Here is a 25,161-nt window from a genome sequence, read left to right on the forward strand (position 1 = left end):
ATAATATCGAATTAATCGGTAATAAATAATAATAATATAGCGTATAATATAAACTTTTTATTTTATTTTTTTTCCAACTATGCACAGTAATATCGTTTACATCGGTTGCTTGCTAACAGTATTATTATAATAATATCTAAAGATCGGTTTTATATAAACCTATTTTAAATTGCAAAATATGCATTTAGAAAACACAAAATATGCAAAATAATCTTTAAAAATTTTGCAATTTAATTTTTACGCCTATTATATATTGTTACAGCTATCAATTAATTATCAGTTATCAAAAAATTATTAAAATACACAATTCACAGTAAAATTAATATTATATTATTTATATATTACCTATATTATACAGTAAATTATCAACAGTTATTTATTTGTTATAAAACAAGACATTAATGATAAAAAAAAATGATTATACAAACAAATTAGAATATTTATGATGAAAATATATACAATTTAAATGTTATTAGAAAAACAATAAGTAATGTATTTTCCACATTGGTTTTGGCTAAATTCTAACGACGGTTTATAACAATGGTGTACCCGTGAACGCAACAAATTTTGTTCCACATAAATGCTTATTATGGGTGCATATTTAAAATTCTTTAGATGTAAGAACTCTTGAAATCAATGTTTTTAACTATGAGTATTTTAAAAATGTCTTTTAAAAATTTAAACATATTTTTTTAAATTAATACGTTATTTTCATTTTCAAAAAAATTATTTATAGAATTTGTAATTTGTTCAACAATTGCTAAACCTTCTGTTAGTAAAACCTAAAATCTCAATTTTTTTAATACTATCAACAATAATTAAAATTTGTTTTTTTTTTTTTGTTATTGTTTTAGTTAAAATTATTTTTGTTTTTGATATCATCTTCCTATAGATTTTTAATAACATTTTTAAAATCTTTGAAATTATCTGCATAAAACATCGCTGATTACATGCACCCTTCTGCAGTAATATTATAGATTGAGGCGGTAATGATTTATTAGGTAACGTTTCATAATAAAATTAAATTCTATAAAAAGAGTTTTCAAAAATATCTTTTTTCTATCATTAAATATAAAATCATGAAAAATATCCATAATCTTTTTTATGATTCGATGAATCTTGCGTACAGTAAGTGTACAAACGTAAAATTATATTGTTTTTAAAAATATTTTCAATCTTTATGTTATAGGATAAATGTATACAATGAAATCGTATTCAAAATTATGAATTAAAATTAAAACATTTAAATTTAGGTAATATGCAAAAATTTTCATTTTTATGAAAAATATGCACTCATACCCAGTATATGCAATAATTTAAAATATATAAAAAAAAATTTGCAATTTTCTTTATTTATGTATGATAAATGAAAATGCATTTACTGTGTGTAATTGCTTATACAAATTTGAACATGTATTATATTATGCAAAATCCGGTTTTCAATGATAAAAATAAAATAATACATAATCGACATCGTAATATTTTGATATATTATAAAATTTTCAAACCAATAGGTAGAATACGCACGAATAATATTTTAATAATTTATTTTTGCGTTCGGCACACTAAATATGTAACATCATTACTTATTATACATAATATGTATATACGTAACACGCACAGCAATTAAGAATTATTATTTAACGATATACATAATATTATAATAAATATTATCACATGTCGTCACGTCAATAATTTTAATTTTAATAAGCTGTACATAACTAACATTGTCCATTTGACATTTGTATACACAAATATGACGACCTATATCAGGTATAGCGTGTAGGTACGCAGTTATACAAAACCTATTACAATAATAAAAATTATAAGTAGATAACAGAAAAAAAAAAAAAACTGACCACAAAAATATTAAAATAAAATGTATTTGTTTTTTGTGCATAGGGCAGGGACAAACTTGTCGCGCGCCTTGTAATATTATTGTTAGCGAGCACAAAATCATGTTACGATTATCCCATATTCGTATAAGTTTTACATAGTCCATCATAAATTACAATAGTTATATCCACTTCGGTTTTACGTAAAAATTTTAATAATAATCATATAACAACGAGTGAGTGAAAACCAAAATTGCAACTCACGTTAAAGTTTGGCAGTTCCACGAACTAAAATCCTATTTTATGTATAATGTACGTATGTTATATTTCACAGAGACAGGACAAACGCGTTTTGTGTACGCAATATTATTATCGGTACCTATATCATCTATATTTCTTACATACATATTATATAAGACGACGAACCTGTTGCCATGGCCGTTAACGGATCGCACACAAAAAATTTTGCACTAGTGTAGGTTGGTAAGTAGGTAGATACCAAGTAGTATACATATGTGTAATATTTCATAAACTTGCCCTTGAGTCCAGCCGACCATGAAAAATCAATCATGCTGCAAATAACGTCACTGCAATTTATACATACGAGTTGTCTCCTATTTTCTAAGCATCGTATTTATACACGTTAATAAATATACTATTTTCTAATCAATATTTTCAAAATATAATTTACAATTTCAGAAAATTGTAACTGAGTATAAATTAGAAAACAAAAATATTATTAATCATAGATTTATTTACATAAACTTAAAATATTGGTTTTTGTGTTCCTTAAAATTTTAAGATTGACAATTATTTACAGAAGTAATTTACGTCATATACGTTTTAAAAACTGTGTATAGAAGCACCCTGTAGTCTGCACCCTTAAAAGTTCAATAAAATATAGAATATTACTATGTATCATTATTATAAAAATATACGTTTACATCGTATTATGTACAATACATTTTGTATACACACAATATGCACACGTGCTATGATTTTCAGATCGAAATTTCTTAAACGAAAACAACGTGATTATAAGTGCGTATTACCTATTAGTTTTATTTTCCTTATTTTACGCGTTATTTTACCAAGTATATAATAGATTAATGCGGTCATCGACTTATATAGTACTTGTATAGTATTTAACATATTTATTTATTTGTTCCTAGAAGCAAAAATGTATCCTTGTTTTGATCGATAAATATTTAGTATGATAATATATAATTTAATTTTAATTTTAAATTATTGTCTTCAAATGTAAATGATGATTAGCAATTGTGATAAAAATGACAACACCAGGTACAACGTTCTGTATAAAATCTATTATTATTATTTTTAAATAGTTTATAAAATTATTATTATTATTAACCTTATCTAACAAGGTAATTTTCTTCCGGTTAAGATTTTAAGATAGACACATTTTAAAATAAAATCTGCAATGTCAGGTATTAAGTGTATTTTTTCCTCGTGAATACCAATTCCCCACCTGCTAGTTTATAAGTGGTATACTTAGATTGACACCCACTCCACATATTTATAATTTATACACCATTACTATTCTACAACAAAAAGTATACTTCAAGTTTAGGTAAATAAAAATATAGAACAATAATCTATTATTCATTATTATCATTTTCCAAAAATATTTTTCAAAATATTACTCAACCATCCAAATAAGTTATATCGATGAGGACATGAGGAACACAGTGTACCTAAGGCAACCATGTATAATTTATTATATGTATGTAAAAACACTACAGTAAACTGGATTAATAATTATTGAATCTCATATCTCCCTAAAGAAATCAATTTTATAATACACAAAATATGACTGTACTAAGATTGTGACTTTGACGACATTTATTAGTACTTAACTTTAAATATTGGTGTATCATAATTTATAGGATATACTTATGTGGGAAGACCAGTATATTAGTAAACAATGCAGTCATGCGGTAGGTTAGATCTGATTTTTAATAAGCAATATTATATGTTAAGAAAATAAGTAGTAGTTATTATTTATATTAATTATTACGTATTTAAAAATGTATACTTGCTGCACAAGAGTAGCGACAACAGCTGATCAGTAAACAAATTGAGTGAAAGCCATCCGGCAGCGATGACCTGGATGTCAAGGTACGTATATAAAATAAAATACAAAAAATTCACGCTTTCGGCCAACGTTGACCCGAATAAAACTGCGCATGTTCTACATTTTTTTCTTCCGCTTCAACCCGCGTTTTTCTTCATTTAAGATATTAAATATAGCAGCCAGTAGACATCGTTAACAGTATGCATGTATATAAATTGTTACATATATTGAGAGCAATCAGTAGTTGTCTAGGATTTTTTCTAGGAAGAAAACATTAATCGATTCCTTTAAGCAATTTAAAAAGAAAAAGAGAAAAACATAGTAAATTATAATTTTATTACATAATCAACAAATTTTAACTGAGTACTTATATAAATGTTCTGTACCAATTACCTACATATGATTATAAAATAATGTGACTTATAAAAATTATTTTAAAAATTATTGTTTTTACTCGTACAATATTTAATAATCACATTAGAAACGTATATTAAAATGTATAGATTGAAAACTGCTCTAAGAGGATCTCGAATTTTTGGGATGTGGTCCACCACCGAAATGACGAGTCTACCTTATCTAATCTATTTGATGGTCGTCTGTATATAATATAAAATATTTCTTTAAATTGAAGATAACATCAATATTAATACATCGTTTTATCAGCAAAGTAAATCATCGTCTCGGGATCGACGAAATTTTTTTCTTTTATCGGCCAATATGTTGATATTTTTTCCGTACCCGAATGAATTATGCAGATACACAAACAATTAGAGACAGACATAGGCACACTCACCGGTGTCGTCTTGAGTAAATATATAAGCAGTAAAAACGTATAATTGGAAGACTACACAAGGATACGTCGATATTGATCTTAGTGTCAGAGTATAATATATACATATTAAACTTTATATATATAAATATATATACTAGTACTATGTATAGTATTAGTAAACACTCCATAACGTAACTATTTTATTATTATTTTTATTAATTGTTTACCTATATATATATATATATTATATATATTATATATAAACAATAGGTTAAGGGTCCAGCCTTTACAGCTGTCGAGAACGTAAAATCCAAACAATAATATATATATACATTACATTAGCTTATACATCATGACATAGGTTGTAAATATATCATATATCTATTATTACAACAACATCGTCACGCACACGAGCAAGAGCGAACGCACAAGTCTTAGTTACCCGCGCACCTCTCTGTATATAATATTAATGTTATGTAACACCGTTTAATTTCCTCCGGAGGTCTCCATGCAATTCATGTATTTCGTTTAAGGCGTGTAATTAGATGTTATTGTTTCATCAACAACACTGTGTATAATACAACATCAAATATTATGTTTATTATTTATTTTCTACGATATGCTATACAATCGGTACACAACCATTCAAAAAATGACGTTATACGATATCTATACCTATTGAAGATATATTTTCAGACAAACAAGCATACTATGTTTTATAAATATGATGATATCATGTATATAAATATACATTATGCATGTTGATAAATCTAAAAGGTTTATAAGTGTATAATATACATATATAATAACTAATAATAGGAAATTTGTAAATAGGAGATACCAACTAACAGCTGATTAAAGACATAATTTAATATAATTATCATAAATACTCAACTAATCCATCCGTTTTATATTTTTCATATTAATCATATTATAATCATATCATAATTATATATCATGTTATAATTATATAATATGACAATCAAATAGTGAGGCTACGATACTTTTTTCAAAAAAATTATTCCGTATAGCACATTTCTGTTTCATGAACAATGACTGTATAAGGTAATAATAAAATAATATTCATAAAACATACCTATATGGCTATATACCTGTATTTCGCACTTATCGTATAAATACCTATAAGTATTAGAGCACTTACAGAATGACTCCACCAAAATATTTTTAATACTAATTAAAAAAAAAAATTATTAGTATGTACTCTTATCATAACTATCAAATCCATATCATAATTTTATAGTATCTGTATATATATTTATGATATACAGGTTAAAATATTAATAAAAACATCATCCTACGAATTATATTTTATTTTGTATGGCCGTTCATGTTAATACGTGCAAATTCAAGATGCTATACAATTATACATCATGTATACTATAAATGGTCCGAAAAATGAATTCAAATGTATGAGCATAATATTATTTATATGTTTATACTGTTTATAGTACAGAGTATCTAGAATTTGAATTTTTTTTTTTTTTTTTTAATATCATTATTTGTACAGCATGCTTATAAATATATATTAGAGCACCGTACATCGAACATACATAGCTTACGTAACGTAAACAATATAATACTTGAATAAACGAAATTTGGAGTGCAGCTTTCGTATCTTGTGTATATTATGCTCTGCTCACCAACTGATATAATTTTATAGGCTTTAGCCGTTTTAGGCCTATAGGTACCGTAACTACTAAGCTAAATCACATTATTATATTTATATAATACCTATGAGTGTGTGTGTATGTGTGTATTTAGGATATATATTATATATGTAGACTATAGTATAACTATTGCATTTTACTTTTGCATAAGTAAGAAAAACACAGGTACAATACGTACCTACCAAACGTATAATAAGTATAATATGCAATTTTGCGATAATAATTGATATATTATATTGACCGAAGAAAACCTTAATATTTGAGTAAATATAAAATATTATAATAATAGGCATGCTTTAGGTAATAGTAAAGGTTTCCCGAAATTGTTACATCCGTATATAATGTTGTATCACCTTTGCCAATGTCCGATCCGATTACATGACTTATTTTTATTCGAGCAGACGAGCCTATCGGCTTTTTTGGAACTCTCGTGAATTCGTATATATAAGTAGGTACTACAAATAGATGCGACTCTCTAGTACACGCGTATAAATATAAATTAAAATAATATATACTATTATGTATGTATATATTTATTTACGGTATATACAGTTGACATACAAAACATACTATACATAATATGTGTTATAATACTCGTATGTTTACATCCTATTAATAGAGTATTACATAAATGGGTCATTGAGAAACGCGAGTAAGGATCACATTATAATATTACTATTATGATTCTAGATTCTTGGTGTTCGTATAGAATATGCAGATTTCTAATTTACTTCACAGGTATAGATTCTGAAGTCTAAAATTGGGAAAGGCTACATTTTTTTTTCACAAAACTGAAATTATAACTTAAGTACTTAATAGATTATAAATAACATTATATGTAGGATTTATTAATAATATTAACAAGTTAATATATAATAAAAATTTTAAAATGTATGGATTTTAAGTATGAACTATTTATTTTATAAATGAAAAATATATTAAAAAGCATAAAAAAAATCCAAATGGAGAACAGTTACATAATAAAAAACAATAGTTGAACGTTAAACACCTGTTATATCGGTCAATTTTTATGCCTTTAAAAATAAGTTTAAAACACAGTTTAAAATACTACATACGTAATATATAATTATTAGGTACTTTATGTTAAAAAAAATATATTTTAACACAAATTGTTAAGGTTTTAAATTATTTTATTTATAACTTTCATCTTTAGATATACTTGTGTAATATTATTGTTAAATACTGATATAAAAGGGTACCCATGATATATTACTACACTTAAATATATAATATAAACAACTTTTAGTACTTTAAAAATTATTGATTCAAGATAATATATAAATCAATATATTTTTCAAATCTATTTCTTTTTATAGATTTATTTAATAAACTGCGCGAAAATCAATATGTTGTTATCAAAATAATTAAAAACCTAAGGTTTACAATCATATAAAATAAGTTATTTATAATTTCAAAATTGTATATTATTAATAATTATAATTATTACATATAAGTACCTATTTTGAACTATGTGAAAATATGTTTTTATTTTTACTAAAAAATACAAAAACATAATAATTTTAGATCAAGTTATTATTTTATAAAAAAATTACCTTGTATAGGTTTATAAACAGCACCAAAACTTTTAAAACATATACTTCCAATTTAGGTTACACGAGAATAAAAAAAACTCTACTGACCAAATTTAAATATATATTATAGTATGATGTTCAACTGAGTTTCTATTATAATATAAGTTTAAAAGGCATACATAAGATATGACGGTTATCTATTGGGTTCGGATGTCATAATATTATTAAGGCAGGAAATATTGATTCAGATAGTAGAAAAAGATTATCGAAATCGATTTTGAAACTTCCAACGTTGAACTATAAATACTTGTTTTGTGTAAAAGAAATTTAAGTCACGCATTATATAATAATTAGAACTATGCGTACATGACTACGTAAAATATATTTACTTGTATATAATATCTATATTGATCTATAATTTAAACCAGGAGTCTCCAAACTTTTTTTATCCGAGGGCCACAAAAAGCCAAAAAAAGCTCTTAGCGAGCCAAAATGTATAAACACATTTAATTTTCTTATATAATTTATAAATTACAGCCAATAAAGCTGATAATTGCTCGTGCGCGCGATAATGATTATGGAAACTATAAATATTTTTAGAATATTTGCCGTTATTTGACGGGTCGGTGAAAACTTATTCGGGGGCCGCATCCAACCCGCGGGCCGTAGTTTGGGGATCCCTGATATAAACAAAAATGAATGAAAAAATCTTTGATTTAATAATTATGAAAAAGATAAGTACAAATAACCACTTTGCTTCGACAGTACCTATAGATATTGAATAAATCTTGTCTTTAGATATAGGTCACTACTTCACTAGACGAGTTAAAATTGTATTCAATAGGTAATTTATTTCTTGCATTTAAAAATAATACTAGATATACTTTAATAAGTATTTATATTATTATCATAGTTATTAATTTTATTATTATAAAATAGTAAGCATAATATACGAAAAACATAATATAGCCATAAAGGTAAAAAATTAATCTAAATATTTTTTTAAAAACATTGCAAATAATAAAATATAACAATATATGTAAAATTATTTAATCTCTAAGTACATTAAAAATAATTTAAACCATTATTCTCCGATTCAAATTAAAATTTGAACTTCAATTATTTATAAAAAAATGTATCTGTCAAAATATTTTTTTTATATTTATTACTAGATTTATGAGAAACTTCAAAATAAATTTAAAAACCTAGTAATAAAAAATTAACATTTTATACAATTTTACGTATATTAGATTATTGTGATTTTGACATATTATTTTGTCAAAATTTGAATTTTTAAAACAAATTCATGCACAATATGTATTTTCAATATTTTTGTAATGCTATTGCTATTAACATATACAGCAAAGTGAAATATCTACTGCCTATATTATTTTTATTTTATTCTTAAAATTAACTTAACTTTAACTAAAATGTTTGTCAATACTTAAAAAAATATAAGCAAGTGGGTACTTCGTTTTTCTGTACATTAAGTGTCGAACGGTTCACTATTATGAGTGTGTTAAATTAAAATGCAATGTATATTAATGATATACGATAAAATTCTGAACGGAAACAGTCTGTCAGCTTTTGTCACTAAGTATATTACATGATAAATTTTTTTGATATAGTTTAAATGAAATATATGTATATTTTTAACGTTTAAGTTAAAACCAGCCTACCATAAAACAGTGTGAAAAAGTGAACCTCATGGTAAAATTGGTAAGTAATATTTTAAAATTAATCTACATATTTTTTAAATTTTATTCCATATCATTAATAATATACATAAAATTTATAAGGCAACCATGATTATAAAACAATTATTTTAATAACAATATTGAATTTGCGTAAAAAATCTCGTTTTTCCTTATTTTTTGTTTATTTTTTCTAATTATTAAAGTGCTAGGAATTTTTAAATTTAACCTCTTTAAAGTTTTTCTATTATTTATCGTGTATACAGACGCAAAAAAAAAATCATACATTTTTATAAAATCAATACATTTATTATTCCGCTTAGAATTTAGAATATAAAAACTTAAAATTTGTCGAAATATCTTGAAAATGTCATTAAGTACGTAGAATGTTTAAGGTTTTACGATTTTAAATGTTTTGAGTCACAGTAAAAAAAAACCAAAATTTGATTAATTAAGATTCGAAATTAGAAATCTTATCCATTTTAATTAAAATGTAAATTTACGTTCATAAATAATTATAGTAAAATTTTTACACTGCTCAATAATTTTGTTAGTTTTAGTATAAATAATTTACAAGCAATCTTGTTTTAAATTTTTAAGTTTTATAACTCACAAAACAAATTACCTATTTACTTGTATACTGAAAAATAACTAAAAAAAAGTAGAAAATTTAAATAGAAATCTATAAAAAAACAAATAAAGAGCTAACATTTTTAAGATTTATATCATTATGTCATAAATAGAAAATTCTTATACAGTATAAACAATTGGTAAAAATTTCAAGTGTCAATTTTGTCAAAAACTGGTTTTGAGCAACAATTCCTGTTTTCCCTTTTATTTTTTTTTAATTTTTGGTTTTGGCTTGTTTTTATCGAATATTAAGTAAAAACAAAAATTATTTTACCAATTTTTTTTTATGTTTAACCTCCCCCCATATTACCAAATAAACTCACTGCCCTACTATACAATACATTGAAATTGATTATTGGATTAATATAAATAGGTACTTCAAAGATTAGGTCAAAATACAAATTTATATAATCAATACATTCATCGCTCTATTCAGAATATAACAATATAATACTGATACTTATTTTTATTTATTTTGCTCACTAAAAAATTATGTAAAATTATAAATGTAAAAGAAGCAGAAATTAGATGCTGCAAGATACTTTTAAAATATAATAACTTAGTTGTTCGTTTTCGTTCTAAAAACAATTCAATAAAACAGATTAATGTGTACAATAATTGTGTTTAATAATAGAATCATATTTTGTATAAATTAATATTATTTACATTCTTAATAGGTACTTGATATATTTTCAAACTTCGATTTTAATCTATTTTATTATTTATTAAAATTATTAACATTCTATACAGATAAAAGTAAAATAAGTAAATTTGATCATTGATATTGGCAGGTAAATAACAGGAAGTCAATTAATAGCATTAATCATCAAGTACTTATTCAACAGTGTTACCCAACAGCTACATTCTACTATAAATTTATATTTATTATATATACGGTATGATAATATAATACAAGTGTTTTTTCACAACACTTCAGTAAACCAAGAACAATGTAAATTTTAACAAAATTATATTAAATATATTGAATTTGCAGTTTACCTCGATACTATATTTTGGACCGAATCAGTGGCGCCAAACCCTATGTTAATGTAGGGCAATTGTCTTACATATAAAATTGATGATGGGTGAGTAAATCTATTTTGGTAGCTTAAACAACCGAATGTATGGGAGTTTGTTTTAAATGTTTGTCCTACATATTTTTTTTTTTACTTCGGCGTCACTGCACCAAATATCCAGGGTTATTCTTTCAAAAAACGACGCGCGCAAATACGGAACAGTTAAATATTCGCCTAATGGCTAATACGAGTATAGTAATACATAGGTAGGTTTATAAACTATTAAATATAACAGTATATACTTAATTGATAATATTTGTTGCAATAGAAAAATACAATGAAATGCAGATAAAATTTTAATATTTGATAGTTTAATTGTATTCAAATGTAAATGATTTACCGCTCTCGCTTCTTTAATGGAAATAATATTTTAAAATTCTTATACTAGAAGTTCTAATGAAAAAAAAATAATATTTTTATTAGGTATACTCACTTTATTTGCTAATTTGTAATAATTTTATAAATGATTTTTTTGTATTTATTAAGTTTTTATATCAAAGATAATAGTAAGGTATAAACTGTTTGTAATTTATATTTATTTTATGTATCTTGCTACGCTCATATCTAACTATAATATATTATGACTTATGTTCTCATATATCATACTAATGTTTTATGTCCACATCCGTAATTGTAATTTAAATATTGTTAATTGGTTTACTCAATGTTTTTACTTTAAATTATTCTCCCGTGTGCGTAGTTCTATTTAATCAAGTTATTTATCTCAAAAAAATTTTCCACAATATTTTATTAAAAAATACTCATTGGATAATAAAGATAATTTTCAATGTGAATAATGTAAACAATAAATAAATTAAAGGAATCATCAAGTTTTTATAAATGATTAAGACAACGATTTATATCTTTACATTTTGTGAAATAAAAATTAAACGATATCATGGGTCAAAATAGATAAAAAATTAATTAAACCAATTCGTAGATTATAACCATAACCGATAAAAATATTACCTACAACACGAGTTAGATAATATTATTTTACGCACGTAACAGCGATATATTTTTTTGCATGAACAATTATATTTTGGCACATATTATTGTATAACTATAATATATATATATAAGACCCTCATTTGAAACAAACATATACGCATATTCATAAAAAAAAGATACATATGAATCATATGATTGACTTAAACGCATATATATATTATACATATTATTACGGTTGCTGATTAGTAGTTTTTTGGGTGTGTTATGCATTAATATATTATCGTTTTTTAAATAATTTCAAAACGTTGTTTACTAAGATTCAATACCTAATGGCTAATATATAAATTATTACAACTTTATAACATTATATAGAAAAAAACAAGAAATTATTAATAAATCACTAAACTAAATCAAAAACTATAGTCAAAATAAATAAATTAAATTATCGAATGAACAAAGTGAACCTTTACACACTCTACGATTTAATGAAATTTCATGAAAATATAATAAATTAACGTTTTTGTTACATTAATTTAACAAGCACAGTTGTTTAACATGTTGTTAAAATTACACAAATTAAGAAAAAAACAGGCATTCTAATCTCTATATTTCTCATTTCAATCTATGAATAGTAATATAAAATATTGATTGACGATTTAGAACCCTTAGAGCCTAATTTAATCTTATTTAATATCCAGAAAATATTAATATTGTCTTAGAAATCTTCATAAAATTATAATGTTCGGATAAGTTTAATTTTTATTGAATGAGTTTAAATGTTAAATTTATTAGATATTATCACCTTTGTAAATCATAAACTAAAACTCCATTGTTAAAAACTACTCATTCGTATCAGCGATACGAAAATTGTTTTTCAAATACAGTTTTAAATTCGTTTATATATAAATCTTACAAGGAGCTTTTATCGGTGCTATTATCACTATTATTTTTTTGATATAAACTTAATTATACATTTTATTTTGATATTCCTCTTTTAGATATTTTAAATAAATAATAATTCATTGGCAATAAAAATTATATATATTTCCCTATTTCGTTCACAATTGAAATATGTAGTTCTTATACAGTGTCCTAATACTACAATTTTAAATCGCAGCTTTGAATTTATCAAAAAATGTATTCTAAATTTCAAAGGTTAACGTATACTATTCTTTAAATGGTAAATATCTAATTATAATAAGTTTTAAGATTTTAAATATATTTTCTTCAAAAAATCACAAAAATAATTAAAATTCTCCTTTAATTTAATATCGTTATTCAAAATTTAAATAATAAAGTAAATAATCTACCTCAATTAAAAATTCTTAAATTTTAAATTAAATATTTATTATATATGAGTACCATATGGATACATTAATATTACTTAATGTATTGCAATTTTTATAATTTAATATTATATTATAAAATTAACGGCTATGATTCATTTTTCTCAGATTTAACTTTATGTCTTTATGATAACTTAATATATATAATAAGTATAGTAGCTTGTAAGTTTTGTTTTACACACATATGAGTATACGTATATATTATATAAGATATACTTACTAGTTAATATGTATTTAACTAACTGCTATATAAAGTACTACGCCTATACTGTGTGATTATTTTATCAAACAACACTCGTTATTTCAAAATCTATTAACACTTGAAAATATTTTTTATATAATTTTTTATCAAAATGAACTAACTTTTTTTTTTTAATTTATATTTTTTTAATATTTTGTATCGTTATAATTGTTCAAGTTTTTTACTTTTTTGAATAACAGCATACATTTTTAATTTCATAATCTGAAGTAGGATACTTTTTTAAATATTTTAATTCATAGAAATCAAAATTCAAACTATAAGTTCCTAAGTTATAACTTATAAATATTTAAAGTTTTGGTGAACGGAGTGAAGTAGTACGGTCATACTCCACAAAATATTGGTGGCTCATTACTCCGAATTTTGATTTTTACGAATCAAAATACTCCAAAAAATATTCTGCTACAGAATATGAAATTAAAATGAATATTGTAAATTTTTGTCATTAGGCACCGAGCCACCGAATAACATAATATAAATAAACGTTAAATGGTTACAAAAAAAAAAAAAATATACGAAACCCCATTTTTTATTACAAAGATTTAAGACCTTTAAATAAAAATTATAAATTATATTGATCGATTTCAGTCTTATAAATGCATATATTTTTGTTTTAACATATTTCGTGATACAATTTTAAAAAAAGTAGGTTTTAGTACTATGTACGTAATATTTTATCACGCGATATAAATTAACTGAGTAAATATTATGCTATCATATTATACAATTATTGGACACCAGCAACTAGTTGGAAATCAAATGAGATTTCAAAATAATTTTTTTTTAGTATTTCAAAGGACCTAGGTCGTTTTACTTGTCAGTTATATATTTCAGAAGTTTATATAAACAGTATGTTAATTAATTATAAAATTAGTAACCTTAGTTCAGGATACATTGCAGATATTTTAATAAATTGTTTTGATGTATACGACTAACAACCTACCATTTACCATGGTATTTACACTATACTCTGCAGTGCACATATTCAAACTATACCTATATAGTGAAATGGGGTCACTGACCTTTTCAATCTAAAAACTCACTATCGCACAGTAATAAATAAAATTAAAATCGAACGTCATACCGGTGTAATATGCCTGGTTGAACTTTATGAGGGCCAAGTGGATCTTGTCTTGTCTGTACAAAGCCTTGCCCTCTTCCAGCAGCTCGGAGGCCCGCAATTGCACCGGCCACAGTTTCTCGACCAATGACTTGACCAGTACGTCAACGTGTGGCTGGAACGGCGTGCGCGCGCCACACTTATTGCACACTATCGGCTTGCAAGCAGTACCACCCCCGCACTTCCGGCAACACGTGTGACCACACAGCAACGTGACCGGTTCTCGGAGCACCAGGCTACAGACGCAGCAAACGAACGGACAAGACTGTTGCTGCTGATGGCCGTGGTGGGCATTGTGGTGGTAGACGTGGCTATTGTGGTGCTGATAGTTGTTGAGTTGGTTCTGCTGTTGTTGCGACTGTGGCGGTGGTGACGAGGGATTTGGAATTGTCTGCGAGTCGTCGAACTGCTGCCGAATCAAGTCGAGAAACGCCGAGGTCACGTGCCACAGGCAATCTGCGGGCAGTGGACCCATCCGGAAACAATGGGCGTACAAGGCCAAGGATTCGCACACGTGGCCGCACTTGGCCACCGAATCGGCGTACTCGATGCACGCTTCCAAATTGTTGTAACCGACGTCGACACTGCCATTTTGGATCTGCTGCAGTCCCTCCTGTTGCTGCTGCAGTTGTTGTTGCAGCTGCTGTTGCTGCTGCTGCTGCTGTTGCTGTTGCTGCTCTTGGTGATGCTGTTGTCCGCCCCCGCCATACGCACTGATGTATAGACCGGAGAAATTGTCGTTTGCTACCACTTTGGCCATAAAATCATTAATGCTAATTTCCACCTCTTGAATGAAGAACGACATTAACCTGCAAATACCACTCGTATTTAATATTATACCATTTTATGTAATATTATACTTATTAAATTCAAAAATAATAATACAATAGTTGTCGATCACGCGCATTTTTTGTTAAAATGTAAATAATATCAGACGTCGATGTCTTACTCAACTAAAAATAAAAATTAAATATTGTTGGTATATTACGCAACCTATCTTGTAAAATATTTATGTCTTATAACAGTTATAACTAATAGATCGGTAAACATATTACGACTAATTTATTGTTATATTAAACTACCCCTGAAACGTATAGTCATTGGCAACTGTGTTCGATTACCGTCACCAGCATATTATGTTCAATATATACTATATAGTAAATTTGTGTACGTTTACACATTACATGTAATAATTCACTATTTATTTAATAAAATTGTAAACATAATAATATATTAATATATCATCGGTCATATGCGCTGAGTGCGTTATCATCCTATTCAAGAATGTGATCGAATACTTTTTTTCTCCACCCGCTTAAATCGAGTATTAATATCGTTTATATTATCGAGAGTATAAAATTTATTTTTAAAACACGAATTTATCAACGATTTCAAACTCCGATGACCATAGTTTTTAAATATATACATACAAAACATATATTAATTGTTGGTTTATATGGTGGAAAACAAAATCAGTCCAACCGCGATACACGTCCAACTGTAAATTCATACGTAAAGCACGTGTATGCCGTGCTCCTTTTTTCGCCCCCACTGACTGACTGGCCAGTGACTGCCGACTGGCAATTCTCGACGTGCAACAGTAAGCAAGCGAGTCACGAATGCGCGCGCCCACTCCCTACCCTTCACTGCGCACACCATTCCGTTTAGTCGCATTATTACTATTATTAATAATATTATACGGATTACGTAACCCGAGCAGAACCAGTCAGAAATGTTTACAAGACCATAATGACATAAATTCTACACACGCGCGACACAATCGCACGAGCTTGCGCCCATTGTCGTCGGGTTAGAAAACAATCGTTTTTATTTTTTATTATTTAAACATTATGTTCAAGTCTTATTACATAGATCGTTGGAATAAAATGTTTACTAATTTACCATAAGTAAATGTTGAATGTTTGATTTTCGAAAGATTTTTTTTCGACATTTTTGTTTGGTTACGACTTTTAAACTGGGTATGCCTATTATAAGAAATTATTATCCACGCGAGCTTTTGATGCATGCGTATTCTATAATTTCTATACTATATTAATGTGATATTGAAATTCGTTTATTTCAGTTATTTGAATACATTGTCTTAGAGTTCAAGAAATTTTCGGATAAAACTCAGAGTTTACAGACAGTTGAATGATACTAAGATTAAAAAAACAAATTGTTCGACTGAAAACTGGATGGTATGGCTATAGACTAATTCGCAAATATATGAAATAAACATATCTCTCCCACCCTGTACATAACAACAGACAGTGTTATAACTTATAAGATTTAATACCTATTATTCGTATTTTTTTGTTTAGTATAGAAACATGAATAAACAAAATTGCGCAACGAAGCATGAACACCCACACAAAGTTGTATGCACTTTGTAATTTCGTATTACGCACTTAAGATTTCGTAATACATACAATATGACCAGGTTATAAATCATAAATCACCAGAGCGAAATCTAAAATGTGTTACGATTCCTGCGGCTCTGTGTAAATTATATTAATATTATACGCAAACGATTGTAATAAAACGGCCAGAGTGCGCAATGACTGCACGATTGAATGTTATTAGGTCATTTCTGTAACCAACTATGAGTATGAACCATTATTATTATTATTATTATTATTACTATTGAGACACAAGCATAAACTGCCTAATTAATTACAATCCTCTTTTTTGTTTTTAAAATCACGCGGTGTGGATTCACCATAACTGAAACTTTTACAAAATAATAAAATACATATTATATACCATCCTGGCTCATTCTGACTATTTAACTACACGTAAAAATCAACTAAAAAGTAAAACTTTTTTAAGTAGATTTGAAGGCAAAATACCATCTGAAGTTACAACTGGTTATTGAATATTAAATGTTCACAAATATTCTATACCTTACAACAGTCCATTTTCTATTTAATAATCGAGATGCCGATCAAAAGTTTTAGTGAATTTATGCGATTATAATATAATATTTTATGAGTATTGCATAGCAACAATATTATAATAATATAGTGACGATTTGGACGCTCTATCTCAAGTTGAACACGTAATATTATTATTTTTTCAATATTTCAGTACTTACCTAACATGTATAACCAAATTCCCATTCCATTTATCTATTTATAATATTTATATATGTGTAGTTTAATCTAACCCTACTCAATTATGTTTACAAAATATATCACTTTCACTTTTATCAATCATTTAGCTACTTACATTTTTAGTTTTTTTTTTACCGTATACTAACTAAATTTACGATATGTGGCGTCACATACCTATTAAAATTTTCAGTGATGTAAGCAAAATATTTAATAATTATTAGCAATTTTCTTGAATGGTAGTTACCTAATTAGATATCATGCATAAATAAAATATTTTAAGAACTAATGAGCATACCAAAGTCAAAAATCCAAAATTACTCATTATTAATTTTTAGTAATTTAAAAAATATCTAACCTATACAGTATACTCGTACTTATACTTTTACAAATAATAAAACGTGAAAATTTCAAAATATATTTTTAGCATTAGATAATTCAAGGTCTGAAATGTTAATAAAAAATAAACACTTAAATTCTAAACGGGGCGAGAATATAGAGTGTAAACATAATAGTTTAACAATGATATGTATTTATTTTTTTTGTCTTAAAAGTGATTTCTAGAAGCAAATTGAATCAAGTTGGTACTAAAAATAAAAAATTCCTGCTAATTTTTAAAACTATCTGGAAAAGCCAAAATAAAACCTATCCAAATCAATTGTTTTTTGTAACTCAAAAATAAAAACCATAGACTTAAAATATTCATATTTACTTAAACTTATGTAATTTTCAAAATAATAAGACCAATCAAATTTCTGCTTGAGTGTAAAAACCTTGAAAATTAAATACGAAATTCCATGTACGTTATTCTCACAGTAAATAAAAAAATATCAAAAATATATAGTTAAAACTATTTTTCTAAAGAATCAAAGATCAAATTTAAATGAAATTCGTCAAAATCAAAAATATTTGTCAGCTACTTTATAGCTTCAAATTCATAAAATTATATCACCTATATATAGCTTTTAAATTGAGTATAGATAAACAATTTTAGGTCCGATCAAAAAGCTAGAAAATTTATTACAATTTATCATATAAGTTGTTCCTATAACAATTAAAAAATAGTATTTGATACATTAGCATAATTTTTATTTATAATTATTTGATATTGACAAAACTAGGTAATAAACAAAGAATAACAACTTTAGTTATTTTGTTAAAATTTAAATATATTATTTGTGGGGACTTACAACTTTTATTTATATGATTATATATATTTTTTTATATATATACATAGCTTTCAGTACTAAACTATTACAGCATACTATACGGCAGAGTGATAAAAGTAAGTAACTTGCCTGCTTTTTTTAAAATTTAATTTGTTATAAAATTATGTATCTTATACGAAATTACTATGATGCAAAAAATCCTAGTCCATTATCATGTATAGTAATTGTATACTTCAACAATAAGTGCTTTGAAAAATAATCGTGATAAATTAATTATCCAAATCGTACAATTCTGAGATATTTACATCTAAGTATGTACAGAGTAATTTTATTCATTAACCATGCTTGCCCACATGTTTTCCTTTATAATGTATTTATTCAAATTCTTATATGCGAAAATTTAAAATACACTCAAAGACCGTATTTTTAAAATTTTGAATTTTGTTGCATTACTTAAGGAGTGCCTTAAAAATGTATACAATAATACAATATAAGTATTATCAAAAAATTAAAACAGTCTCTTCACATGAACCCACCAAATTAAATAGGACTCAGGAGGTGTTGTTGACATACGGTTTTCCCCTTCAAGCCAACCAAGTCATCTTTACTATTACTATATTGTCAAATTTACTTATTTTACTTTTCTGTATAGATTGTAAATATACTTTTATAAATAAAATTTAAAAAAATCTACTGGAAAAAAAAAAATTATTATTATTAATTTAAATTTTTTTTTCATTTTTATTTATTTATTTTTTTTTTTTTTTTGCTATAGAAATTATTATTTTATAATAACTTTAAAAACTGTAAAGATACCACGTTTATTTATATAGTACTTTTGTAAAATTACTAAATAATAATATTAAATTATATTTTATTCAATATATAATATAATAATCTAACATTTAGCAAAATGAATCAATACATTTTTAAACCTCTCAACTTATGATAAAAATAACCGTGTAGGTATCACAGCAACAAACTATTTGTAAATTCCTAGACAATTGACGTCAATCGCAAAGTCACATAAGACGTATATGATCATTTTTATAATACGCTCAAAAACCACGATAAAAACATTTGGCTGTTATGCCATTTTACCAATGTACAGTAATAATTGTCAATATTTTTTATATTATTTATCAACTTTTTGAATCTAATAAGAACAAATAAATTAAAATAAATAAAGTACATTATCAATCAGAAAATTTACTCCCAAGTATTTAAACTTAAGACTCTTGTTTTAATTGTATAAATTAGAACCTTGATTCTAGTTTATAATACAAATTTAACACCTGATACCACTAACTAATGTTATAAAAATCTATCAAGATTATGATCATCTAAAAAAATATGTTACATTGATAAACATTTCAAACAAAACACTTTATGCAATTTTATACCAGTTTGATGAACTTTGGATAAATAATTGATAATAAATTAAAATATCTTTATTATCATTAAGCATTAACGTTTCACATTTCAACACAAGCATTTTTCAGATATATTATTTTTATACTTAGGAAACACATTAATTATAATTGTTTTGTTGAGACAAACTGCAATTAGATGAAGAGATGAATCTTTGAAATATCAATTGACTTATGAATAAAAATAATTAAAACAGTTCTTAAAATATAAATAAAATTTACGTTTGCAAATTAAAAAATTCTATATGAATTATTTATTCAAGTAGTATTTAATTGATAAACTCAATATATCTAAGTGACGAATAGCGATCGTTAAAAAATCACACATCCGACTATGATTATTAAATTCAAATGTATAAATCGTGTACTCAAAATAATTACCTAAAACTAATACTATTTGTGGTAAAAACTATTGAATTATTTTTATAAAATGTATTTTAAAAGTATGGTATTTAGTTTTAACTTCCTGTAATGATTTTGTTTTTATATTTATAAAATTAATACAATTAATAAACATTTTTCATTACTAAAAATTAAAGAAAAATAAATAAATAATAGAATGTTTAATTACAAACTAATGTTACAAGTATGGATAAATGTATATACCATAATATATAAGCGGCATAGTCAATATAGTGTATGCCACGAGGTCATTCAAATTTTATTTTACAAAATCGGTGATGCATCACTTACATTAGTCAATAAGTATAATTTAGATTACGTATTACATATTTTTGAAAAATTAAATTAAAACCTTGTACATATAAACAATATATATAATTTACAGATATATCATGTTATAATTAATTAAGTTCAACGATCCATGTATTATGTATAACGTATGTGTACCTATCTATTTATTATTAATGTTATTTGAGAATTAAAATCATAATTTATTTCATTATTAAGCAATTTTTATACAATTTCTGTTGATTAAATTTTTGTCCTAATTAATTATTTTATTTTTACTCTGTAAAATAAAAGATATGTTTAGGTACGTGATATTAATTACCTTAATTTTTAAATTGTTTATTGTAATAATATTTAATGGGATGGTAACTTTTATTCACCATAAAAATAAATTTCATTCGTAAAATAAATGCAAAATTATAGTTAACATATTTTAATAAAATTGAATTGTTTTTTTCTTTTTTAATTAACCTGAATTGACTGAAGCATCTAATACATATTAATTAATTATTCAAGAGTAATATTATAAATTATAATAATACATTTTTTATTAGTATACAGCTTTTTGGTTGGTTTCAAAACATTAAAACAGTGTGAATATATTATTTTTTATCAATATACAATATATATTATACACTGATGAATACTAGAAAAGCTGTACTGTGCATACGGAAATTTTCTGTTATCCTCAGCACATAATATTATTATGAAACAATATAAACAGCATAGTTATAATATTCATAAACTGAGATGTATTTATAATTATTTGTAACCGTATTTATATAATGTAACTATATACAAAATATTATATCCGAGTATAAAATGTTACATATCATACTAGTAGGTACGCATAAATTAAAATTTAGAAAATCAACAAAAAAATTATTGAATTCATTAAAAAAAAAGAAAAATTATTCATATTATAAACATTAAATAATAATATTAAAGCTAGTATCGTTACTTCAACTCAGCTACCACAACTGCTGTAGTTATATCTGCTAAAATATAATTTTAATTACATAATAAGTTTCAATAAATTGCTTCACGCGGTACGTAATCAAATACAATTAGTTTTATCCCACGCGCGGGGACCAGGAGAGAATAATAATTACCATTATATGGTATTATGCGGTAATAGGTATATATAGTATATGTACCTAATATATAAGCGTTACATATAATAAAGCAATATTTTATTATATGTATATAGTAAACGTTCTGATCTCACAGAAATTCACAGCCATCAAGATCAAGGTTTTTATCCGAATGATACACGTATTACGTATTATTTTACGTACTTATTATTATATCATTATTATAAGTTCTACTGTTAGTGTTCGCTCACAAATAACGACGAGACTGTTTCCTAATAAAACAATACTATATACGTGTATATTATTATGGCAATCGTATTTTATAATTTCGCCAGCGGGCGGACTACATGCAATATGAGTGGTTATACACAGATCAACTCCTACCGCCCTTTACTCACCCCACAACAACCGATCGAATGATTACAAATTAAATCATCGGAAGAGTTACGTTGTCACCATCTGCTTGATCGTGCATTAATTAAAATATCTTGTGGACGCATGCAAAAGTTTGTTTTTGAATTTTTTTTTTTTACACCATAGTGTTATAGGATAAAAACGCAATATTATGTCGCGCAAAGCAAGTCTCCAATATTTCCAAGTTCTAATCGTATCGCATTACTCACACGCTACCGTCACGTGCTAAATATTATATTTTACTTTAAACTGCAATAATATAGCTATGATATACACCACGAATAGAACACGTATCCTCATTAACATATTACCTATATGTGTGTGCAATCGATTCAATTAAACTCCAGCGAAAAATCTTAGTTAAACACACACACGCACATTGATTGTATATAGATGCACATAATTTATATGATTATATAATTTATATGAAACGAACAGGAATTTTTTTTCTAGACAAAAATCCGGCAGTATAATATATTATACGCATTATTATAATCCAAAATTTGGATACATTAGGACACCCTCTTCCCACTACACCACCACCCTTCAATATACGCCGCAATCTTGGGTCGCTGTATCATTGAAAAAATTTTCTAAAGATAATTTCCTGTGCGATTATTATTGCGTGACAATAATTTTATTTTGTGGTGCTGCTAGTAAAATATATTAACACTAATGTTACGTAACGGTCCTTTTTTGATCAAAGATCCTGAATTTTTTTTATTGCACGTCTGTGTATTATCAACACACCCGTAACATACCTAATAATATGTTGTCATATACGACATCATAATAAAATTACATAATATTTATATTATTTATTAATATAATCATAATATTATATTATGATGTTCATTTTCATCACCCCAGATGCTCACAAAAATAATTAAAACAAAGTACCAAATAATTTGATAATAAGTACAGTTTTTATTTATATTTCTAAATCTTTTGATATATAGATCATGAGAATATCTATCATCTTGTATGTGCACGCCAATTTATTTGAATGGCGACTCTATGTGATAATTTTTAATAAAAAAATGTATCCAGACTATAAAAAATTGAAATAACACTGAACTAGAGAACCCTCTTAAACTAACCTGATAGCTTACTATATAAACAAATTTCGTGAAAATTTATAAAATTCAAAATCGATATTAGGACAATGTTTGTTATTATTTTTAAAAACAAGCTTCTGATTAAAACTTACATCCTCTCACATCAAAATTTAGTGATTAATTTTTAAATTTTTGAAATTAGAAATATTTAAAAAAAAAATAAAGATAATTTTATTTATTTAGTAGTACAATATAAATTGCATATTTTGATTTTACTTACAGTTTTCATTCTAATTTTTTAAAGAGTACATATTTTGTACTCCAAATTTGTAATTTAACTGCCGCGAAGAATACATTAACATCCGACACCTCCGCAAATTATTCGATGCGTTTAAACAAATCGTATTACAAATTCACTACTATTATATCAATAAAAAAATAATTTAATTTGTAGACACTAAATACAGCATTAAAAAATCAACACGGAATTAACAATAAACGAACTAAACGATATACAACAACAAACGCCGACGGCCAACTGGTTCGTAAAACGATTACATTCTCGACCGAGCAAAAATTTAAATTATCACTAGTCCATTCAACCGAGTAGCAGAAAACTAACAGTTCGCAGACATGGGTGGATTACTAGCGCTCCCTACGGCTTATTACTACGCCGTCGACTATCATACATTTTCGACAGCGTCACCACGACCTATCTAATATAGATAATAATTTACAGTTCAGTCATATTTTCTCAACGACTTATGTCGTTCCAAGTAAAAAAAATTTTTTTTAGTTTTATCAGATAAAATAACATATATATTCCACCAGGATATTTTAAAATTTTATTAATAATACCAAATTCAAGTAGAATTTTATTATCCATAACATTTTAGAATTTTAATTTATAATTCAACATTAAATTCAAATACAATTAATAATTTGGTTCGTCCAATGTTTATTTACCTAAATATCAAATAAATACATTTTTTGGAAAATGCTTAAAATACTATTATTTGAGCTCAATACAATTGTTGATATATTATTATTTAATAACAAGTACCACTTTTCAGGTATAGATGTATAGTCTATGTCTATATAATGTATTATGTGTAAATATTATCACAACTAGTCGAGTACTAGTTATGGTATCTACCTAATAAACTAAGATCATTTT

The 25,161-nt window shown here is 25.5% G+C and overlaps 1 protein-coding gene across 2 annotated transcripts in view; it reads right to left on the minus strand.

The window, feature by feature from the left end:
* The window catches only part of LOC112593626 (LON peptidase N-terminal domain and RING finger protein 3), a 41,038-nt gene extending 16,475 nt beyond the window's left edge, over nt 1-24,563 (minus strand). The window contains exons 1-2 of one of the 2 annotated variants that reach the window (XM_025338113.1): nt 16,450-16,544; nt 14,984-15,828 (exon numbers count right to left, since the gene is read on the minus strand). In XM_025338113.1, coding sequence (XP_025193898.1) covers nt 14,984-15,828; nt 16,450-16,529 — 925 coding nt within the window. In that variant the 5' untranslated portion in view covers nt 16,530-16,544. Of the gene's footprint in view, nt 1-14,983; nt 15,829-16,449; nt 16,545-24,264 lie in introns of those variants that run through there. The other variant, XM_025338115.1, reaches the window with a different exon arrangement.
* Between the last annotated feature and the right edge of the window lie 598 nt (nt 24,564-25,161).

This window comes from Melanaphis sacchari, unplaced genomic scaffold (genome assembly GCF_002803265.2).
Source record: "Melanaphis sacchari strain LSU unplaced genomic scaffold, SCAv2.0 Contig20_pilon_pilon, whole genome shotgun sequence".
Lineage (NCBI taxonomy): Eukaryota > Metazoa > Arthropoda > Insecta > Hemiptera > Aphididae > Melanaphis > Melanaphis sacchari.